The 22149-nt window shown below is 42.0% G+C and overlaps 1 protein-coding gene across 3 annotated transcripts in view; it reads right to left on the bottom strand.

Annotated features, from left to right (window-relative positions):
- Positions 1-7317: 7317 nt before the first annotated feature.
- tle5 (TLE family member 5, transcriptional modulator) overlaps positions 7318-22149 on the bottom strand; it is a 43660-nt gene continuing 28828 nt past the window's right edge. The window contains exons 4-7 of one of the 3 annotated variants that reach the window (XM_080032911.1): positions 21672-21716; positions 13391-13453; positions 12354-12428; positions 7318-10961 (exon numbers count right to left, since the gene is read on the bottom strand). In XM_080032911.1, coding sequence (XP_079889037.1) covers positions 10734-10961; positions 12354-12428; positions 13391-13453; positions 21672-21716 — 411 coding nt within the window. In that variant the 3' untranslated portion in view covers positions 7318-10733. The remainder of the gene's footprint in view (positions 10962-12353; positions 12429-13390; positions 13454-21671; positions 21717-22149) is intronic. The other 2 variants (XM_080032912.1, XM_080032913.1) reach the window with 2 other exon arrangements.

Raw genomic sequence — 22149 nt, 5'->3', positions numbered from 1 at the left:
TTTTGGCAGGAATATACAGTATTTGTAAAGCACACAGACGGACTGAGAGGATGTAACATCAGCATTACTGTGTTTAGGAGAGTAACTAGTACAAACAGACCATTATTGTCATTGGCATTGACTGTAATGCTTGCTTTTAGGGGCCAGCTCGGATAAATGCAGCTAGCGAAGAAAAGCAGAGGGAGGGGGTGCAAAAGAACAGCATCAACAGAGAATATATTAAGAGGCAGTAAACAAGGAAAGGGAGACAGAAACATAGAGAGAGAGAGCGAGAGAGAGAGAAATTGAAAGAAGAAGAAAGTCAAGGTGAGAAAGGGAGAAGTTTTTTTTCAAGTATACCAGAGGAAAAGAAAATGAGCAGAGTGAGAGTTATGGCACTGGGAGGAAGCCATGCCACTCTTTCAGTGAGTTAGCCCGAGGTGTTTTCATACTTGAGCTAGCGCTGATGGATAGAGGTCGTGGGCGGATGAATTAGTGATGAGGATCAGGATGAAAGTGCTTTCCAGAAACAACAGGGCCGACCAGACAGAGCCGGGGCACGTGGGATACGTAGGCATGCAGAGGGTTAGAGGCTGGAGTGATAGACAGGACTGGCACGACCATGAACCCATGAACTGTCAGCACATATCATGTGGCAAAAACACTCCTGTGCAAATATGGAGGCCTGTCAGTGAGAACGCCTGTTCCTTTTTAGTAGAATGTGGGTTTCGTCGTTTTACATTTTTTTCAACTTATTATTAATATGTAATATTCCTCGATTCACATTTTTCTTTCAAAGTTTCCAGCTTGATATTTACAGTTTGGCAGTAGAAAAAAACAAGCTAACAAATTGACAAAGCTCCAACTAATTAGTTGTAGTATTGGCAGTGGCATTGATTCATACCTAAATGGACAACAAGAAAAGAATGAAAGGAATACATAAGCAATGCAGACAAGCCATTAAGGTGCACATGAACTAGGAAAATCTGTGTTCTTCTTTAATGCCCCGACCACCTGGAACAGGCTTCAACAGTCACTTCAATTACATTTGATTCCAACTTATGGGCAGTTCAGGGCAATGGTGCTAAATATTCCTGTTGCCAGCTGTTTTTAGTGATTAACATGTCCATCATTTTATCTTGATCATTTATCATTTATTTGCGCTACCCACTGTGCCCTGTTGATTTAACTTTTTACTAATTTCCTTGTTTTATTATTCTATTTTGTTTCAGCGACTCGCATGTCACTGTTTCTATCCCAGGTATTCTGATTTATTTTTTGCGCTGTTGGTATATTGTGGTCTTACTGTGTATTTTATTTACTGTAATCTCAACTACTTTGAAAATGAGAGCCTGCCCTCAGTTGTACCTCTGAGAACTAAATAAAGGTTGGTTGGTTGGTTGGTTGGTTGGTTGGTTGGTTGATTGATTGAAATATCGGTACCAGTGTGAGTGAGAAGTCTATACCATTGACATTTTGACAAGAAATTTGATGTCAAATATTGGAGCAAGGATTACTTTTATTCTTACAATTCTTACATGTTTTATACATATATTTAACATTTCTACAACAATATAATATATGCAAGAATGTGTTTATTTACCTTGACCAAATATATTTAAGATCTACTTACTTTTGCTTTTTAATGGAACTTTCATTACATCCCAGTGTAAGTAGTTAGATCAATTGCATGACCAAGCTACATACACTCACTACACAAAGACAATGCTCCAGAAATCCATAGAGAATCGATATCCAGATGAATGCTCAGAATATAGACCTGGTAAGTTCTGATTCCTTGAGTTTTGTTTAATTTTTTAAAAACAAATTCAAGTAACCTAAAACTACACCGTGTATGTTTGTGTTTGAGTAAGAATTGTTTCATATAACAAACAAACTATGAAGGATAAAAATGTGAAAGAGGAATAACAATAAAAGATGAGAAAGACACAAGATAGAAGAATAGATAGAGAAGACCTGTTTTCTCCTCTGGCAGCCATGAGATGAGGAGGGGGAGGAGAAGGAGCAGAGTGGGTGGGCTGCAAATAGAGCTGGAGAGAGGGAGAAAGAGGAGAGAGAGAGAGAGAAAAGGAACTTGCTGAATGAATTTTTGCTTTCAGCGATGGGGAGTCTACTCCACTGCTGTGCCAGTTAAGTGTGTGCGCGCAGCCACATGTAATTTTATGTTTCCTCATATATATACACATGTATGACTGCCAGCATGTGTTGCCACTGTTTGTGTGTGTGTCTGTGTCTGTGTCTTCCTACATGTGTGTCTCTGTGTGTGTTTGTCTATATATCTTAATACGCAAATGATTGTGCATGTGAAAAACATTAGCGTGCGTGTTGATGCATTTCTTTTGTACAGGCGACTGAATAATGTTCCTAAACGATGGTGTGTCAGAAAAAGACAAGGCAAGGGTGTCTGTGTGTGTGTTCTGTGTGTGTGTGTGTGTGTGTGTGTGTGTGTGTGTGCGTTTGTGTATTTCAGGCACACTGTCACCGGGATTGGAATTGACAGGCAGGAAGTATCAGAGGCAGCTGGGTAATAGCACACTAGCAACACAGAGGAGGGCTCTACACTGAACAACATTACCAGTGGGGGTAGAGAGACTATAGAGAGAGTAACAAGAAAGAGTGAGAGAGAAAGAGGGAGAATTTGGTGGGGGGGGGGGGCTATAAACAAACAAGAATATCAAATAAGAAGAAAAAGTGGATGGAGGAAAAAAAGGAAAGTTGTGTTACTGCGATTAAACCAACAAAAATAACATCCAGCCTTAAACGTTTTTTTTTTTTTTTATATACACAGAACTGTTTGCATTTAAGGGATTAGTTCGATATTTTGCTAATTAGGCTTATTCACTTTGCTTTCGGGGAATGAGATGAGAAGATTTCAATATTGAGTGTCAAATTAAAGACACTTTGTGGTGTCTTCGGCCACTAAAAGCACTATGGACCAATGTTTATATTTTCACGTTTTGTTTGGAAAAAATATTTAGGCTATACGACTGACTGACAGTTGGTGGCCATAGCACACTAATAAAAGTGTTTTGCCTGACCCGGACGTAATATGAATTTTGGGACAATTTTGGATAAATGTTAATTTTTCTGTCATGGCTTGGAATTAGATGAGAAGATTGATACCACCTAGGCTACTGCATGGGAAAAATGAAGTTCAAGCAGGCTGGAAACTGGGGGAAACAGCTGGCCTGGCCCTTCTCACCGGTAACACAATCTGCCTACCAGCACCTCTTGAATGAACAACATTATGTCTGGCTTCTTTAATCAGTATAAAAGCCAAAGAGTAAAATCGTTGTATTAATAAGTGTTTTTTTTTGTTTGTTTTTTTTAAACACAAGCTGTTAATCAGTGAGCTTTATAGGTGGTTCAGAGTAGTATTGATCTTCTCATCCAGCTCTCAGAAAGAAAACTGATACATTCTCAAAGAGTCTCCAACTGCTTGTTCAGATGCACATGCTCGGGGGTTCCTAAACAGAAATTGGTACAAAAAGGTAGAAAGTGTTGATCTTTTCTTCAGCCAGGGTTGTCTAAGCAAAGGTTTAAAAAAAAAAAAGAAAAAGAAAGAGAAGGTAAGCGATGACGTGTGGGTTGGAAAGCACAGTCATTAGGCAGTATAACAAGACAGAGTCAGGGACAAAAACAAGCGACAGAGATAGATGGTGAATAATAGAGATAAGACGACAGCCAACATGAGTCAAATGTGAAGACAGGATGGGAGATGAAAAGACAAAAGTAAATAAGAGGAGTGAGAGAATAAAACATTAGCGAGGTGCACAGAGAACAGAGAGGAGAGGCGGAAGATTAGAGCTAGAATTTTTTTTTAAAGATGAAAATATCAAAGGAATGGAGAGAAAGAGGAAGAGGCAGATGAGGAAAGCCAGCAAATGAGAGAAGAGGACAGACGGAGCAGGCGAAGGAGGGAGAGAGGGGGTGTTTGTATCTCATATGACTCCATTAAAGTTTGAATAGTTCTCATCTCATCTCTCTTCTGTAGCAGAAAACCAGCAGCTGCACACACACAATCATGTAATTCTCAGTTTGTGTTTATTTAAGTTATTGTGAGGGGCACGTGTGAGATTATGTGTGTGTGTGTGTGTGTGTGTGTGTGTGTGTGTGTGTGTGTGTGTGTGTGTGTGTGTGTGTGTGTGCGTGTGTGTTTGTATGTGTACTGGAGGTAGAAAGGGACACGTGTGCATTGCAGAATTGGAGTACTCACTCACGTACTGTATGTACACACGTGCTTACATGCATCATGCTCTCTGTGTCCTTTTTTCACCCACTGGAGTGTGTGTTTGTGTGTGCAATGGGGAACTACATTGAGAGAAGGCAAGACAAGATAAGAAAAGCAAGCCAAGAGATGGTTTCCCATGGTGCATCTCTGCAAGCATTTGTATCAGACCGGGTTGTGTCAACACTGACTGTTCCTGCAACTGAGGGAGCCAGGAAAGAGGGAGAGGGAGAGAATGAGGAGTAAAATGTGTGCTTGGATTTTTTCCATTTCTGTAACTTTGTTTCACAGACACACAGGGGACAGCAACAGATCACTCTGAATGCAGAGGGAAAAAGGGGGGATGAAGATAAATAAAGGGACGCCTTTGAACAGAGAAAGAGAGATAATTTATATATGAAAGAGTCTCGCTTGGCAGGGACGAGTGAGACAGGATAGAGAAAAAGAGGAGAGGAGAAAGAGTGACAGTGATGGATGGGAGATAGGTGGAAGGATGGAGGGATAGATGAAGGGACGTGTGGCGGGCTAGAGGATGGAGAGGCGGCAGACGGAGATTGACAGCCTCCTTCCCGGGGATGGATGAATAAACTGGCACAGCGGGCTGCGGAGAGAGGGTGGAGGGGTGGGCAGATAGATAGAGAGAGAGTAAAGATGGAGAAAAGGAGTGAGGGGTGGAGGAACGGAGGTAATGAGAGATAGACGTCTCTGTAATCAAGCCATAAAGGGGAGCGAGGGGGAAAAAGACGAGTGGGCTCTGAATGAGTCAATCATGATTAATCAAGACGCTTCTCCTTCTCAGTCTCTCCTTCCATCTCCCTCTCTCCTTCCATCTCCCTTTCTTTTTTGCTCATCATCATCATCATCACACACACACAAAGCCTGGTTTTCCAGTGCATCTCTATCCAGACAGTGTACACACAGTATGCAGCAGTGAATTCCAAACTTGTTGCCTTGTGATCCTTTCAGATGAAGTGCAATCATCCGACTCCCCTCTGAATGGGTTATTTCATAACAGTGGAATATGTTCGCCATTGATTATTTGGTGTCTAGGCTCTATCCTCGTCACTCCTCACAAGGAAGCAGCAGGCTCAGCGCAGCAGGGGGTGCATGCTGGGCCTTTATAAATACGAGCAGCAGCAGCAGCATAGAGGTTTCATTTTGTGAGTGTCCACTTGTGAACCCCTCGTCCGTTTATGACCCTAAACTGTAGACAGGAGTTGACAAGAGTAAATGTCCTTCACATGTTTATTTTTATAGTATTTTCAAAAGGCCTGGAGGTAAAAGTTACAAAGAATAAATATATAATCTATATATATAGGCCTAGATAATTTACCCCAAATGTTGTATTTCTAATCACTTGAATCATCTAATGACCACTCGGATGCATCCTCGTCTTGGAAGTTACAGCTGGCATTATTGTATTTGTATCATCAAGGTTCAAAATATAGGAAATACATATCTCTAAGATGAAACCAGAGATGACAACATAAGATTAACACTAAATTGATAATTAAGTTATTGTCAGCAAAACTCAACCAAAAGACCAAAACTAACAATGAATCAGTCGGTCTTACTGTAGAAGTAAACCTTTAAAAAATGGTTCACAGTCATATAGGCTACTAAAATAAGAAGTAAGTAAATAAGTACTTTACTAGAACAGGTAGGGCACTGTAGCATTTTGTCACCTGGGGTCCCTTAGGTCACCGGGTATAACAAGTTGGCTCTTATATGTTTTTTAATTGTATTTGTACAACAATGGATGGCAGAGAATACTTAATGGCAACCATAATTGGTAAGTACCTTGTCATGGGGTTTGTTGACAATTAGAAAACGACACATACTATCATCAGCTTTGTCCTATAAGATGACACTAATTCAACTACTTGAGCTAGTCTGATTGTGGCACTTAATATTTTTTTCCACCGACTAATGTGCTCTGTGTAGGAAAAGACCGGATGAGAGGAAAAAACCTCCCCTCTGCTGCCTGCCTCTGCGTCGTTGCTTGTGAGGAGCAGTGTGTGGATCCTCAGACAGAAAGAGGAAAAAATAGGGCACTTTCATATTTATTCAAGTGTAAGATCCAGAGACGTCTGTAGGGAGAGAGGGGGGGAGAGAGAAAGAGAGAGACAGGGAGGAAGAAAGACAGGAGGGCTGCAACCACAGGAACTCTGAGGTTTCACACAAGGCTTCTTTCTTACCATCTCTGAACACACAGTCAGGCTACACACTCATCTGCCTGCATGGACACACAGGAGGGGGGGGGGGGGGTGAGAAGGAGATAAAGGAGGAAGTGAAGAAGAAAAGCAAGGATGTGCTGTCATTCATTCAACAAAAAAAGAAAACGGAAAAAAACAACAAAAAACATCCACTGCAGGTACATTCGGTGCCAGCTATGGATGTGTGTGTGTGTGTGTGTGTGTGTGTGTGTGTGTGTGAATGACCTGTGAACGCAGCAGAGCTTCTAAATGAGGATTATGCACAGGTGCCAAACAGGCCGTGATCCAGCGTCTCCGAGATGTCACATCAATTCTGGGAACATGCGGCGCAGAATAGATAAACCTTCATCAACACAGCAAAATGAACAGGAAGCTCCCTGTCAAATGTGACACACAAACACTGAGGCATCACATGTGGGATGGAATACATCAGAGCAATTACCTGCTGCTTTCAATCTAGCCAGTAAACGTGAATCAACACTTCCTCCTGGTGGATCTGCTGTGAACTGCGAGGTCAGAAGGCATCAGATCTTGTTCGAATTCATCTTCAGCCGGTGAAATTATGGAATCTGAAAACGCTTGTCTGGCAATATGTCATTACCGAGATGCTGAGTCCTACTAAAGCTGGACTAGCTGAAGCAGACATGAATATGGTGGCTGATCCTGGTGATACCAACAACATGGGACAGGAAAATAGTCCATCAAACAAAACTAAAAGCAAACAATGATCAATTTTTATTATTATTTCACAATAAATTATTGCTGATTGAGTGGCAGTAAAGGCGTAAAACACCCAGGCAAATGAACGATTTCCACACACAGACATTCAAAAGGAATCACAAAAGAGAAGGACAGTGTCTTATGATTTGATTGACTTTATTTGTAAGGCACCAGAAGTCCTTCCTTACTGCAGAACATTTCATATTATTTATAGTAAATGTTTGTTGAACTTTTTTACATTTTCTTTTCCTTTTTTTGTTTCAATGAAGCTATGATTTCAGACACAAAACATTTTTTTTGTTTGTTTTTTTGCCAAAGTACACACTTTCAGGTTTTACATTATGCACAAAATAAGTATTTAAAAAAAGACCTTTACAAAGCTCAAAACGCTTACAATGCTTCACGCTATTGGGGCAAAAAGTTGGGAAGGTGGGACGGGAGTAAAGGGGATTAAGGGGTCAGAGAAGAGGAAAGGAAAAGGGGTGAAAGGGTCAAAAGGTCAATGTACTGCAGTTTCCCCCCTGGTGTCACATCAGTTTTGTAACACAATAGCACAAGAATCATCCAGGACAGACAAGAAAAGATGCAGCTATATACACATAAAGCTTTCTATGTATAACTGTATACGGAGGCGAGCACCTCCAACTACTTTGACAAATACATAGAATTTCATTTGTATGTTTATAACATCAGCTTCTCGCTCTAGTTCATATCGATTAATATTTCAAAAGAAAGAGGATGATTAAAAAACAAAACTAACAAAAAAAAACAAGTGCATTGATCACTGAAAGTTTAGACCAAACATTCTAAAAATAAAATCAAAAAATTTCTCCACCAGAAAGAAAATCGAACTCAGTTCCCAGCAGACATGCATTGATGGTTTTGTGTGTGTGTTTGTGGCCTCATCTACTTGCTCTGCGTATCACTACGACAATTACAGTATGTAGGTAGATGCATACAGTATGTGGCTAGAAGGGAGAATGATGCACTGGGGGCTTAATTCACAAGCAGGATAGCACGTTAGCTTTAGCTGTAGCAACAACAGCAACGCATCTCATCTCTGCGGTTTATCATCAACGACCAAACCCTGTAAAACTGTGTACACACTCATTTGTTTGTGTATTCACATGCAAAACAATGGGCTCATGGAGGACTCATTCCACCAAAGTCAAAACTTAGACACAGGAAGGATTTCATCCTGCTATTTATACACTTCTGCTTTCAGAAAGACTTCAGTCATAAAATGTGCTTTGTCATCCTCATGCCAAAGAGTAGTGTTTTTTCAAAATAAAGGATTTTCTAGTTCAGGTATATCAATCCATTCTTACAGTGTTGCCATTTAAAAACAGAGAGAGGGGGGACTGGTAAAGGGTGTGTTTGCTTCTTCTTCCATCTATATCTGTGTGTAGGGGGGTTGTATAAAATAGCTTCATACACAGGCTGTCTTCAAATGAACACTCGAGACAAATACCATCATCAAATAATCCTTGTCGACAAGCACTGCCAAAGTCAGGGTTTGTAGGTCTACATGTAACATTTCATCTTGATTTGTAAAAAAAAAAAAAAAATTAGTTTAATCAGGCTGTTTTGGCTACTATAACCCTGTGGGCAAGTACAAACTGTGCTTGACTGACAGCTCCCTCACACTCCTGGTGGTGATTAGTGCTGGGAAATCGGAGCTTTGGGGGAAACGGGGAAAGCTCAGATATATCTGAAGTGCCAGAACAACAATGGACTTGGTTGCCTTACGTCAGCCATAGTTCGACATTAAGTAATTAAACCGAAGTGATTAAATGGGGAATTACAAGAACTGAACAACAAAAGAGTGCAGTGGAAACCAAACTTGGAACCCTGCGATTATATGGCATGCGTTTAACTTCCACCTGACTAAAAGCCTGATCAGAAAAGGTAACTGGAAAAAAACAGAGTAGATGTTACAGGCCTTACAAGTCTGAGCCTTGGGGATTGTTTGTGTGTGCGTTTCTTTTTTTGACTCATAAGAACAGCTGTGGAGGACGCTTGTGCTTCATCTGTGTGATCTGCACTGATTTCATTTTTGTTATGCCATAGTTATTTTCCCAAACGCGGTTGTATGTAGGTTTTAAATCGTCTGTATAACAATGTTAGACATGTGACAGACCTGGATATGTACAGTGAATTAAAATGAACAGTATTTCAATCTGAACGTGCTGAGAGATCAAATACACGGGTCCAGTAGTGTTCCTATTTTACTGCTCAAATTTTCAGGAACTAGATCAGGACAGACCGTCTCTGTATATTAAGTTTAAACACACAAAGTGGATAGACAGGCCATGCCCCATGTCATTGTCCTGTCCTGTCCTTGTTATACGCAGGCCAGAACCCAGTGAGGGGGGGATTCCTCAAAGATGCACACTGCCCTCTGCTGTCAAACGCTCAACATGCACATACTATCCCCTCTGTGCGTGCTGGAATGTGAGTGCGCGTATAAAACATGAAAAAGGTGGTGGAAGGGTGCAGGAGTCAAGTGGCTTCGCTGTTCATTTAGCTACTGATGAATTTCAGCTAAGGGGACTGGGTGGATTTATCTGGCGTACCTGACAGGGTCAGACAGGGATAGATGGGGATTAAGGTGGGTTTGTTATCAGGTCTAAAATCTCTTATCTGGAAGTTTGCTCTAGGAAGGTGCTTTTCATTTCTCAAAATACATTTTAAGATGTCTTCTCATTACAACGATTCTGCTGTAATAGTAGCACATTTTTGGTTAGGACGTGTGTGTGTGTGTGCGTGTAGCTTCAGGGACGTTGCTCCCTTTAGCCGGGACATGAGGGCACTATTAAACATTTACTCTGATCCCATAACAATACACTGTTTAAATTCAAAGCCAACTTTTATCTTAGAATGAATGCATGCAACCTGAACTGCAAAATAGAATAATATTATCACTCCTGATCTGTTTCATGGGAAAATAAAGTTTGCAGGAATCCTGTGTTGTGTCTGACAAGTTTAACAGCTTGTCAAAGAATCCCTGTGTTTAACATTTAGCCTGTTTTAACACCTACCGCACGGTGTGTAACAGGTCTGTCCTGCATAACGAGGACCTGCTTAGGACAGAGGTAAGAGTTGGGGGAGAGCGGGAGGAAGAGACAACGGAGAAAAGAAAAATGAGGCAGAGAGACAGGGAGGCAAGAAATAACAGAAGTAGAAAAGTAGTCCTGATATTAAAAAAAATATATATCACAAAGAAAAGAAAAAAATATACAGTATCTGTAAAAGACAGGATACATTAGAGAGAGACACTGATGGCTAGAGAGAGAAGGTAGGATAAAGAGAACATATACTAAATATGAAGAGATCAGGACTAGTCTGACATGAGGGGAAGGTGCCAAGGTCCTCCCAATAATGGGAGTTGGTAAGGGGTCTTTAGCTGGAGTTGGAGGTGATGGGATTGGATCCCATGGTAGCTAAGGTCAGAAAGAGGGAGACCAGGGGAGAGGCTGTAGGCCAAGGGGTGTTCAGATCGGGGGTGGGGGTCAGGTCTCTGGATAAAAACAGAGCTGAATTGAGGGGGGGTGGAGGGGCATCACCATCTAATCAGACTTGTCTCCGTCCTCCTCGCGGTGGCTGTCCACTCCCTCGCGTGAAGCCTTCTCCTCCTTGGCCAGCTGGGCTTGGGAGGCCAGCAGCGAGGAGAGGGAGAAGAGGCCAGAGGAGGTGGTGACGGCGGGGAGGCTCGGCTGGCTCAGGCCCAGAGGCAGAGGAGTCATGGGCAAGGCCAGGCCCTGGAGCTGAGACAGCTGGTGAGCCTGGAGCTGCTGCTGCATGAAAGACAAGCAGACACAACTTAGCGATAGCAGGATAGATTCAGCACACCAGTCACTACAAAACACTGAGGGAATAGAGAAAAGAAAAAGAAAAATCTGAAACACACAGATCTATTATAGATGGCAAATTAAGTTTAATATATAAGCCCTGAGGCACAGCGCTAATAGCTTACACACAATAGGAGAGATGGAAGACCTATCATAGCTAAAATACATGCTCGATAGAGGAGATGGAAACCCTGCCGTACACATAACTTATTTATAACAGATGCAATTTTCAGTATACATAACCCCGAGAGAACAAGTAGGAGAGAACAGAGTAGTACAATAAAAAAAGGGGGGGGGGTATACACATAAAAAAAATATACAGGATACACATTTTCACTTCATTCTCATGTTTCCAAAGACAAATGGCTTCCGCTGAGCGTGTGCATTTTCACCACTCCCTGTTATACACACACACCCACACACTCAACGTGATGACACATCAGTAGGTTGATTTTCTGACAATCCCGACTGACCCCTCATAAGCAGCATCTCACAGCCTCAGTTTGCACAGGCTACACCTACAAAGTCAACAGCTCTGCTTTACATTCAGAGGCTGAGCTCAAATGCTACATGTCCTTTAGGAATTATGATGTATTAAGTATGATATTTGCGGCTATCATAGTCAAATATTGATTTGACCAAACTTTCTGATGCCCGAGGAGGACAGCTGCAGTCTAAATGAAGACCAGTATCTAAAGCAGCAGACACAAAGACAAAGCCCGGGCCCCCAGGCTTTGAATCTTTCATCAGTGATTGAGTGGCTAAGCTAGCTAACACTAGACCCATAGTAAAATGATGGAGTGGCTCTCCTAGCTAATACTAAACCTCTGGCAAAATAATGGAGTAGCTTAGCTAGCTTGTACAAGCTTTGTAATGATAAATAGCTGGCTAACATTAAAGCCACAGAGACAACGGATTGCAGTTAGCTGCCCTGTACATACTCAGTTAGCTAACTAATCTTATCTTATTAGTCTAATCATCACAAAAGTGCCATTGTAGTGATTGATGTAGCTAACCCCAATTATCCAGTAAATGGGAATCATTTCTACATTGACACTCCAGAATAAAAAATAAATAAAAAAATAATATGAAAATCAGTAACACTGCACCTGTGAAAACAGTTTTACAATGTATTCTGTGGGTCTGCAGGCGTTATCTTAAACCTCAGAAAATAACCCTGTTTTCCCATATTGTATAGTATTTAAAAAATGAGGATTGTACCCACCCTTTCATTAACAGCTAAAAGGAATGGCTTTGTCGGACTCATTTCGAACATAGAACATAACCTAGATAGAGAATCATTGAAAACGATAAATAATTGGTCTTTCTCGCTCATACCCTTATAATGGAGTTCATCTCTGGGGGGGTGACCTGCTTGGCCCTCTCTATGGCTGCCAGGACCTGCTGCTGGTGCTGGAGACGGTGGGTGAGGGGTGAGGGTTGGGGAGTGAAGACGAGGGATGGAAAAGTGAGGGAGAGACAATAAAAGGGAGACAGAAACAAGAGGAGGAGAGTTTGGGTGGGGAGAGAGGTGGAGAGGTTAGATCAATATCAATACTCCCAACAGAGACCCGACAACCCTCACTGGTGATGCATCCCTCCCTCCGGCCATTCATCCAGTCTCTCTCAAACACACACACACACACACACACACACACACACACACACACACACACACACACACACACACACACACACACACACACACACACACACACACACACACACACACACACACACACACACACACACACACACACACACACACACACACACACACACACACACACACACACACACACACACACACACACACACACACACACACACACACGCACACGCCTTGTGTGACATCGGTGAATGGATGGTTGGGCTTGTGTGTTGTAATGGGTGGAGGTCAAGACCCTGGTGGGCAGATAAGAGCATGGCTTATCTGAATCACACAACCATTTATTACGCTCACACATACACACACAACACACCCACACACAGGAATATAGCAGTGGGACGAAGACGGTGGTGTAGAAGGAGAGAAAAGAAGGAAAGGAGGAGATTGGAGGAGGAGGTCAGGAGAGGGAGACACTGGGAGGACAGATTCAATAGGGCAGGGGAGAGTGGGGGAGGGAGGAATAAAGCAAATGCGAAGTGGAAAGGAACACGGGAAGCAAGTGATGATGAATGACGGCAGGAGAGAGGTGCAAAGGAGAGAGGGGGAGGGAGGGATGTTGAGCGAAGGGTCACCAAGGTGGAGAGGTAATGAGGAAGGAATGAAGGTGATCTCATTCCAGGATGTAAGGAATAAGGCTGAGGGTCAGAGGGTTAGTGACGTCTTTCAGTGCCTGAGTGTGAGAGTGTGAGTGTGAGTGTGTGTTTACCTCCTGAGACAGGTAGGGCAGGACTTGTGCGCAGATCCCATTCAATCTCTTCACTATCTCGGCCTGCGGAAGAAGAAGGTTTTTTCTGTTAAAAGGGTAATAGGGGATTGACGCTTAATTGTAGAAAAGAGTAAGACCGAAACCAACAGTGTTGGCCTCAATTATTTCCAATATCTCTTCCCTGCCCATTCATCCCTACTTAAGATATCAACCATATAAGCTTGTTACAAATGTTATTGGGTGTTTGTTTAAGATTATTTGAACATGTGGATAAATACATATTTGATGCTCCAGTGAGTATTAACAGCAATGACATGGGGGCCAATGTTCAAGTCGGGCTGAAGGATCATTTCAGTTAGTGCAACATTGTATTGCATTAATGTTTTTTAAAGCATCCATACAGCCTTAGCTCAATCATACCGGTACTTCAGACCTGGTCTAAGGGCTATTTGGGTGCGTACAAGTTGGGTTTTATAGACAGGTCTCTCCCCCTCTCCTTAGATTTGTTTCACCATTATCACGCTATACCTTTGGCCATGCCAGCGTCAGGATTGCTACGAAGCAGCAACGGATGGAAAACCAACCAAGACGTAGACCTTTTCATGTCGTTAGTAACACCTGCGCTTCTCCTTCCATCACCAGTCAAAAAGACTGCAGCTGTTAAAAAGGGCCCAATGATTACAGGACTTAGCAGAAGTCACGTATTTCTCCACCCAAAGTCAACCTGATTAGAAGCCTTGTCAGCCAGGGCGATTGGAAGCAGCTGTGTGGGAGTGCAGGGCCTTCAATAGTTTTTGGACAACAATGGAAGCCTATGCGACAAAGGAATACACTACGTATCAGGGTTGACTCCTCTTGACAAATCTTGTTAATGGATCAATTTATTTAAAAAATATATATATATATAATAAATATATTTCTTGGGCATATTTGCCTATAATTGATAGATGTGAAGCTAGAGGGGTTGACAGGAAGTGTGGGGAGAGGGAAGGGGAACAACATGCAACAAAGATCTCCAGCTGGAATGGAGCTGGCGACATTGTAATTCAATGGCATGCCCAGAAACCAGTCGGCTACCAAGGGGCTCTATTTATTGTTGGTTTTAATCTATTTATGGGATTGGCTGACTAGGAATAATTTATTTATTTATTATTCTTTCGGACAATTCCACACAATACACAATTTTCTCTTGCAAATATTCATACATCATACTTTGTGTTGTCCGAAGGGAGACGGAAGAAGCCAAAGGCTTATCAGGTCCCGCCCCCATATATATAATATATATATATATATAATATTAGTTCACTTATTCTTCAAACCCTCACGATTCAAACCACACTCATTGGTATGAGAAACGTCTGCTATGACCTTCCCAGACTCAGGCACACATATCTTTCACATACACACACACACACACGGCCCTCAGACATATCAGCCTCACTTTATTCACCTAATTAATTAAGTTGCTGTACTTAATACTTTTTCTAAAAACTATTGGACTCATGCGCAATCAAGCATGCACACCCACACCTCTTCGCTATCTTTCTCACATGCAGGTCTATTATCACATTTGGTTGGTAATCATCCTATCCGTCTGAGATATGCAAAGCAACAGTAATTGTGTTAGAGCGTAATTCGTGGCGTGATGAGTAGAGAGGGGCCCTCATAAAAATAATTAGGCATGCAGAGCACAGCTCCCCATCAAGCGCTTCACTACTATCCGCTCATCATTACACACACACCCTCCCTGACATCTCTAAAATGTCCCTCTAAAATGTCTCTAAGGGACGCCGTGCTAACTATGGCTCGTCGTCTTTTTCAGTGCCCTTTATGCCGTCTTTCTCTCTCCGTCTCTCTCTCTCTATCTTTTAGCTTCTGTCTCTTCCCTTATCTGTGCTCTCCATTATCCTTGTGTCTCTCCACCAGCTTTTTTTCTACCTGAACGTGTCTTTCTCCCTTTTGTCCTCTCTTTACATTTTACTCTTTACACTTCTTTGTAGCTTTCCTCAAGTGCTACTGGAGCACACATTCACCTACAAGAGCACTGTATGACTGCAAATAACACATACAGTAGATAATATAAAACTGGGCAGGGAGACCGGACAAATACATCAAGGATCTGCAACAGACTGAATTCATTGCTGTTGGATATGTCTTTGTGGCCTTTTGCCAATTCAAGCTCTTTCTTTTGTAATTTGAAAAAGGAGAAGCAAAAGGGAAATCTAGCAGAGACAAAAATGTGTCCAAGTTGATTCAAAATGTGTTTCAAGGAAGCACGGAAGGCAGCCTAAACAAACCTAACATTTCACAGACTTCCTAACGCGCCCCACACACATCCTACCTCTACTGCGCGTCTACCTCGCGTCTGCGTCTGACTTTTGGTCACAGACTGTGAAATCAACGTAGAGCGAGCACACATCCAACCTCAGACGCACTGCTGAGGCGCGTCGGAGGCACGTCTGCAGCGCCGCTCCCCTTCACCTCAGGAGGCTCGCCTATTTTTTTCTGAGAGCAGCGCGTCTCTCTCGCGTCTCTGTGCTTTAACTGATAGAGAAATACTCTGCTGACAGTCATACCAGCAGCATTCACTCTAGTTACACGTTTACCCGGTGTGTTTATTTCAAAATAAAACATCCCTCAGTCGTATACGCAAATAATCCCTTTATTTCACGATGTAATTGTGCAATCAAAATCCGAGGGATTCAAAACCTAATTTTCAATTAGTTCTGGCATTTCATTTTTGGATAAATGACACATATAGAGATCCAATATAGTGAAGAAATAAAAAAGATCATGATGAGCGCAACAGTTTTCCGTTGCTCTATCTGTGTCTACGGCCTTCTTCTTCCCCGACCACACCCCCCTCTCTCTCTCCCGTATAAATCAGTAAAGTGATTTTTGAAATACTCTGCTGAGAGTCATATTGACTTCATACTGGCAGCTTTCGCTGTAGTTTCACCATGTCCTGGTGTGTCCCCTTCAAAATAAAACTTCCAACAAGCAGCAGCAGCTGCTGAGACGTTGCATGTGTGTCCGAGAAAAGTCCGACAGAGGCAGCAGTAAGGTAAGGCGACGCGCTCCAGAGGTAGACGCAGGATGTGTGTGGGGCGCGTAAGTGTATCCAGTGTTTGTCCCTGATTTGAGCTTCACTGTTTGAGTGTCCTGTGTTACTGTTTCCTGTCAGGATTACAATAAGACATGATACTTTAGATACCACCTTTCTTTATATGTCCATGGATACCACAAACAGATTGAAAACCTTAAAAAAAGCACTTCCTTCATTGCACTTTCAAATGTCTGAATTTGTAATCACACAAATATTGTATAGTGAAAGAATCTGACAAACTCCACCACATTTATATAATTATAGTGACTAGTTCCTGTTAATTAAATGTTACACACTTTAACAAACGATGAGCTAAAATAAAGATGTTTATTATAGATTGAACTACCCAGCTGCATTGTATTAAAAAAATAAATAAAAAAAGAAACCAGCCACAACATTTTAATTGCTGTTCAAAAGTTAACACTTCAGATATAAAATCAGAACAGAACACTACATTAGTAGCCTGGCATCGCCGCCCTACCTACTTTCGCTCAATTTTCATTTCCCTTCAGTAGTCAGTCAGGGGCGGTATATTCGCGGGTTTTCTCTGTCCAGATTTCTGACGGACAATCAGCGAACAAAGGGAGTGGCTGAGAACAATGACGTTGAGGTTATGCGCCAGTTTCAGTTGTAGTCAGAAGCCGGCGCATGACATACGTCACAACCAAACGTTATGTGATTGGTTATGGCAGATACAGAGAGGCACTGGGCAGATCCAATAGTTATAAACTTCAACAGACACCTGCCTTCAAGTGAGGTAACGTTTGTCAATTGAGCAATTCCAGACATTCTGTACAAATGAAATGAAGTACGATGGTCTGGTAGGACCAGGCTACTACATTAGTGCACTATAAACACAATATTACATTAAAGCCACTACGAGTAAGTCGGCACGTTGGCGACACCTTTGAACAAAAGCGGTAGTATTATTACGACGCCAGCTGTCGTGAAGCTGTTTTCTAGCTCGTGCAGGGCGTTCAGATTCAAATAATCAGGAAGCAATATGGTGCGTGTCCGTGTGTTGAAAGCAAAGTGTGAGGGCACCGGACTCTTTTCGGCTCCGTGAGTCTATGGGTGACACAGCATCAACTAATGCCAGTAAGTGCTAAACACACCTGATTGCAATGAGTTGATGCATTGTCACCTCTCACGGAGCTGAACGAGTCCGTGTCCCCACACAAAGCGAATGAACGAGAGATGGCAGTTAGTTAGAATGGATCACGATGAGGTAATGTGTTTATGTTGTAAATAATGACTATTTCAGATGAATAATGGTCATCTGATGATGCTGGTGAGGCAAAGTAAACTTTGTTTTAGTAGGCTACCGCTCATTCATTTAGGAGTAAACACTGCAGTCTACGTTCGCTGCGTGAAATTGTGTATACGTTGCTTGGCAACGCCCTCCCGCCCGACTATCACTCTCCCTTTTCGCTTTTCTTCATTGCATTTTCTTTTTTTTCTTTTATGGTTCAGCCCCGTTATCAGTCATTATGACGACAAACAACTGTCTCAAACAAGGCTCCCGCTCCCCTTCCCTCACCTGGAGGGATAGGCTTCTCAAATCGCGTAACTGCGCCACACTGAAATCTGTGACCAATACGGATATGTGACCATAGAGCATGCACGCGTGAACCGAAAATCGGACTGGGTGTACGACCAGATCAAATGCAGTAATAAAAACTATATAAAAACGTCTTTCTTTGCACTGATGGTCTCGTTTGCTGTTAAAGGTAATTTATGATTATGAGAGGAAACATGAGGCTGTTTAAAAGATATTTAAAAGTTACTCGTTGCCGCTTTAATACATTGTTTTTTTCTACCAAACCTCACAAGAACAACTAGCACAGAAGTCCTCTACAGTTCAACCTATAGGCACAACTCCCCTCTTCAGTCACAGTATACATTAGGGCTGCAACTAACGATTATTTTAATAATCGATTAATCGGTCGATTATTTTTTCGATTAATCGATGAATCGGATAAAAAAAAATAAACATTTGTAATTGCTGCATCTTTATTCAAAAACTGAACATTACTTCAAATTCACAGTGCAGACTGAAGTGTCAAAACACCAGATCATTGCTCCAATGACCCGGAACTATTAAAAGTAATATTAAATGATACATTTTTTTTTAAATAAACTTAACTTGGATAACACAAAAAAAACATACAATGTATGATATACATTTATACAGTATATGAGGGATGTCCATGGTAAACCAGTCAACCGATAAGATTTTTTAAACCGGTAAATACTAACAGTTAAAAAAAATTCTCTCAGATGACAGGAGATCGTTTATTTTACTGATATTGATAGCATTTTCGAGACTCCTTAACGATCCAAGTCTTTATTGATATCACTATTGATACTTTTCTATATCGCCAAAATCTCAAATTTCTTATTTTTGTTGTTGTTGCATTTGAACACATCAATCATATTACTGAGCCGGCCTGAACACATCACATTTGACATGTTTGCTACTTTTTTTAAGCTAACTAGCTCTATATCCTTCCGATTTTAACATGGATTTAAAAACTGGATTACTATTTTTAACTGACAGGACATTCTACACCGTTTGGTTGTGTGATTACTACCGCTGCTTTGAATGTCTGTTGATGCGCCGATGCCGACTCTCCGAGCCCGTCTGCACACCGTCTGCAGCAACAGCAGCTGACAGAGTTTTTTTGGACTAGACAGATACTGAGTTGAAGGAGTTTTTTTTAACCCAAAGACAGCAAAGGTGCAACACTTTTATATAGGCCTACAGTCCAGTGTTAGATATGACCAAAATACAAGCTGTGGCCGCTCACACTATAGCTTTCCTGCACCGCTTCACGTGCGGAAGGCTCGCTGTGGGTGTGCATGAACCTGTCGGCAGCTGGATGTAAACAGTGCCGCGCCTACGAGTGACGTATTAATCGCGCGACTCAACGAAACGATGACCAAATTCGTTGCCAACGCTTTTAGTAATCGATTTTTATCGATTCGTTGTTGCAGCACTAGTATACATTATTTAGACACACAATGAAGGCACATATGCTGTATATACTACACAAACGAAACATAGATAGCAAGGGGTTTGTTGTCCGGTAGGACACAAAGTCAAGACTAAACATGGAGGAAGAAAAACATGGTAAGAAAGCAGAAGACAATAAGACAAAGAGGAGCCAGCAACAATACAGCTTCATTCTAAATATTGCCAGTTCAAAACGCGACTCAACCTTGCTTCTCCTCGCAAAGACAAAACAGAGCGCGGAACGGGGCGAGAGAGTGAACAGACAGAGTGGAAGCATTTTTTGAATTGAGTAGGACAGAGTGATCAAGATGGAGCAATTGAATGTGTGAGAGTGAGAGAGAGAAAGAAAGAGAGGAAAATGGAGACAGAGGTGGAGAGGGAGAAAGAGGGTGGCACTGGCTGTGCACAATGGGCCTAGACATGAATGCTCCTCGACACTCGTTTCCACACATGCCCTTCAATTTCAAATCTCTAATAGAACTAGCGACTGTCCACACCCACTCACACTGTGCTCAAAGAAAGCACCCACGCACACACACGCAAGCGTGCAGGATAACGGGCACACATGAACTGAAACACACAAAAGCCTATGAACACGTGCCCCTAACACACGCATATGCTGTAAGTGAGGGGAGGGGACACATGCACACACACACACACACAGGAACGCTCCTGCTCGTGCAGGCACTCTCAACCCACAAGCATATCAGAAAAATAAAATAAAAATTCAATACAACCGAAAGGAAAGTACATGAACATAAGCAATATTACACACACTCACAAATTCAAAAACACAACCACACTTGTGACTGAATTTTCAGCCGTCAGATAAAGGAGGAAGTTGTGATGAGCTGCACACATACGGTTTAGTGTTTGTGCTTGATTGCCTGTAACAGTGTGTTTCTCAGGGTGTATGCATCACAGTGCCCCATCTTGTGCTTCCTACCTCAGAGTTTATGTGGGCGTATATATTTGAAGGTCTTTAAATCCTGGAAGCTGCTCCTTCAGTGTGTATGTGTGTCCATTTGTCAAAGCATACTCGGATCTTCCAATATGCCTGTCAGCTTGCACCGTCAATCATAAAGACAGTGTGTATTTGTGTGTGTGTGAGACGACGGGATGCGCCAGACGAGGTCACCGATAAGGGTTGGCCCTTTGGAGGCCCATTGCTCTCTCCCTCCTATGGGCTGAGCATAAATTACTTTCCCCAGCGATAGCCACACAAACTGATGTATGGATATTGGCTTCTTGCTCCTCCCCTGCCTGGATGAAGGCTTCCTTTTTTGTTATGGTTCTTAAAATGGACAACGGTTTCCAAGTGAACTGGGTTTGAAGACTTAAGAAGATTTTGAAGATGGTTGAAATGAATGACTTTGATTTGTGGCCACAACAACATCCACATTGTGTGAAATTAGCTTTCCAAGATTTAAAAAAAAGTAAGACATGTTTACGTGCTCGTCATGGAGTACAGTTCAAACTAAAACCGTTTTGGCAACGGCCAAAAGGCTAACCCCTCGGCAACTGCGTTTGACACACAGCCCCAGGTGACATCATTCAAATGTCTCTGCACACTCCCAAAGTGAAGAGAGATTACTTCTGCAATTCACACCTGCCAATCAGTGAGCTGCAGGTGTAAGGTGGGGGCATGGCGTGGAGAAGGTACAGCTGTGTCTGTTTCATCAACAGAGTAATCGCCAAGAGTTATTTTGAACGTTAAAAAGGTCCTGGAAAGTTAAAAGTCTTTTCTTTTTTCTTCCCTGCATAGACTATGATTAGGTGACTGGCAGCTGGAACCCCTCCAAGGAATAAACCGCCTCAGTTGAATCATCAGTATGAACAACAACAAGCTACTGTGATGAAGGACAGGTAGACCTTGAGCCTTCGTCCAATCACCAAGTTAGAAAAAAAACCAAAAAAAAAAAAAAATGTACTTTGGTCTTGATTGTGATAAGGCAATTGTTTGGGAATGACTGCAGCTCTTATTTGTGGTTCTTGCTGGTTTCTCTTTAGCACCCCAAATGGCGTAAATATGGCCTAGCTCCGCAAACATGCCAGCCTGCTATGTTTGAATGTGGCTAATCATACGGCAAAACATGCATCCTAAAAAGCTAATTTGCATAGAAGTCTATTATTCCTAGTAGGATTAAATGAAAACTCACCTGTTTGTGCATCTCAATATTGAGCCCGTAGGACATCTCATAGTACTGGACAGATAGATAGAGAAAAAGTAAGAGAAAAAGAAAAAGAGAAGAAAAAGAAGTTACGACTAACATAAGCATCAAATACTGGTAACTATTCCCTAAAAATGTTATAAACACAAAATGATGACAAAAGATATTAGCCAAGGTTGAAAATAAACACAATTATCCTTCAACAGACAGTAGACCTTTGACCCATCTCTGACTTCTTAAAGACTCCAAAGGTCCCAGATTTACATTTCTACATAAATATTCCCACCAAGACACGCCCTTATGCATACAGAGAGGGAAGAGAAGACACAAACTTAGTGATAGGAAAAGGAACAGAGAGAAAAGGAGATAGTAGAAAAAAAAGAAAAAGAGTCTCTGTTGTTTGTGTGTGTGCGTGTGTGTGTGTGTGTGTGAGATAGTGGTTCAGTGTTAATGAGAGGGCCACCCT

The sequence above is a fragment of the Ammodytes marinus genome (genome assembly GCF_949987685.1).
Source record: "Ammodytes marinus genome assembly, chromosome: 8".
Classification (NCBI taxonomy): Eukaryota; Metazoa; Chordata; class Actinopteri; order Uranoscopiformes; family Ammodytidae; genus Ammodytes; species Ammodytes marinus.
The sequence above is the reverse complement of the archived record's forward strand: the minus strand, read 5'-3'. Positions and strand labels throughout refer to the sequence as shown.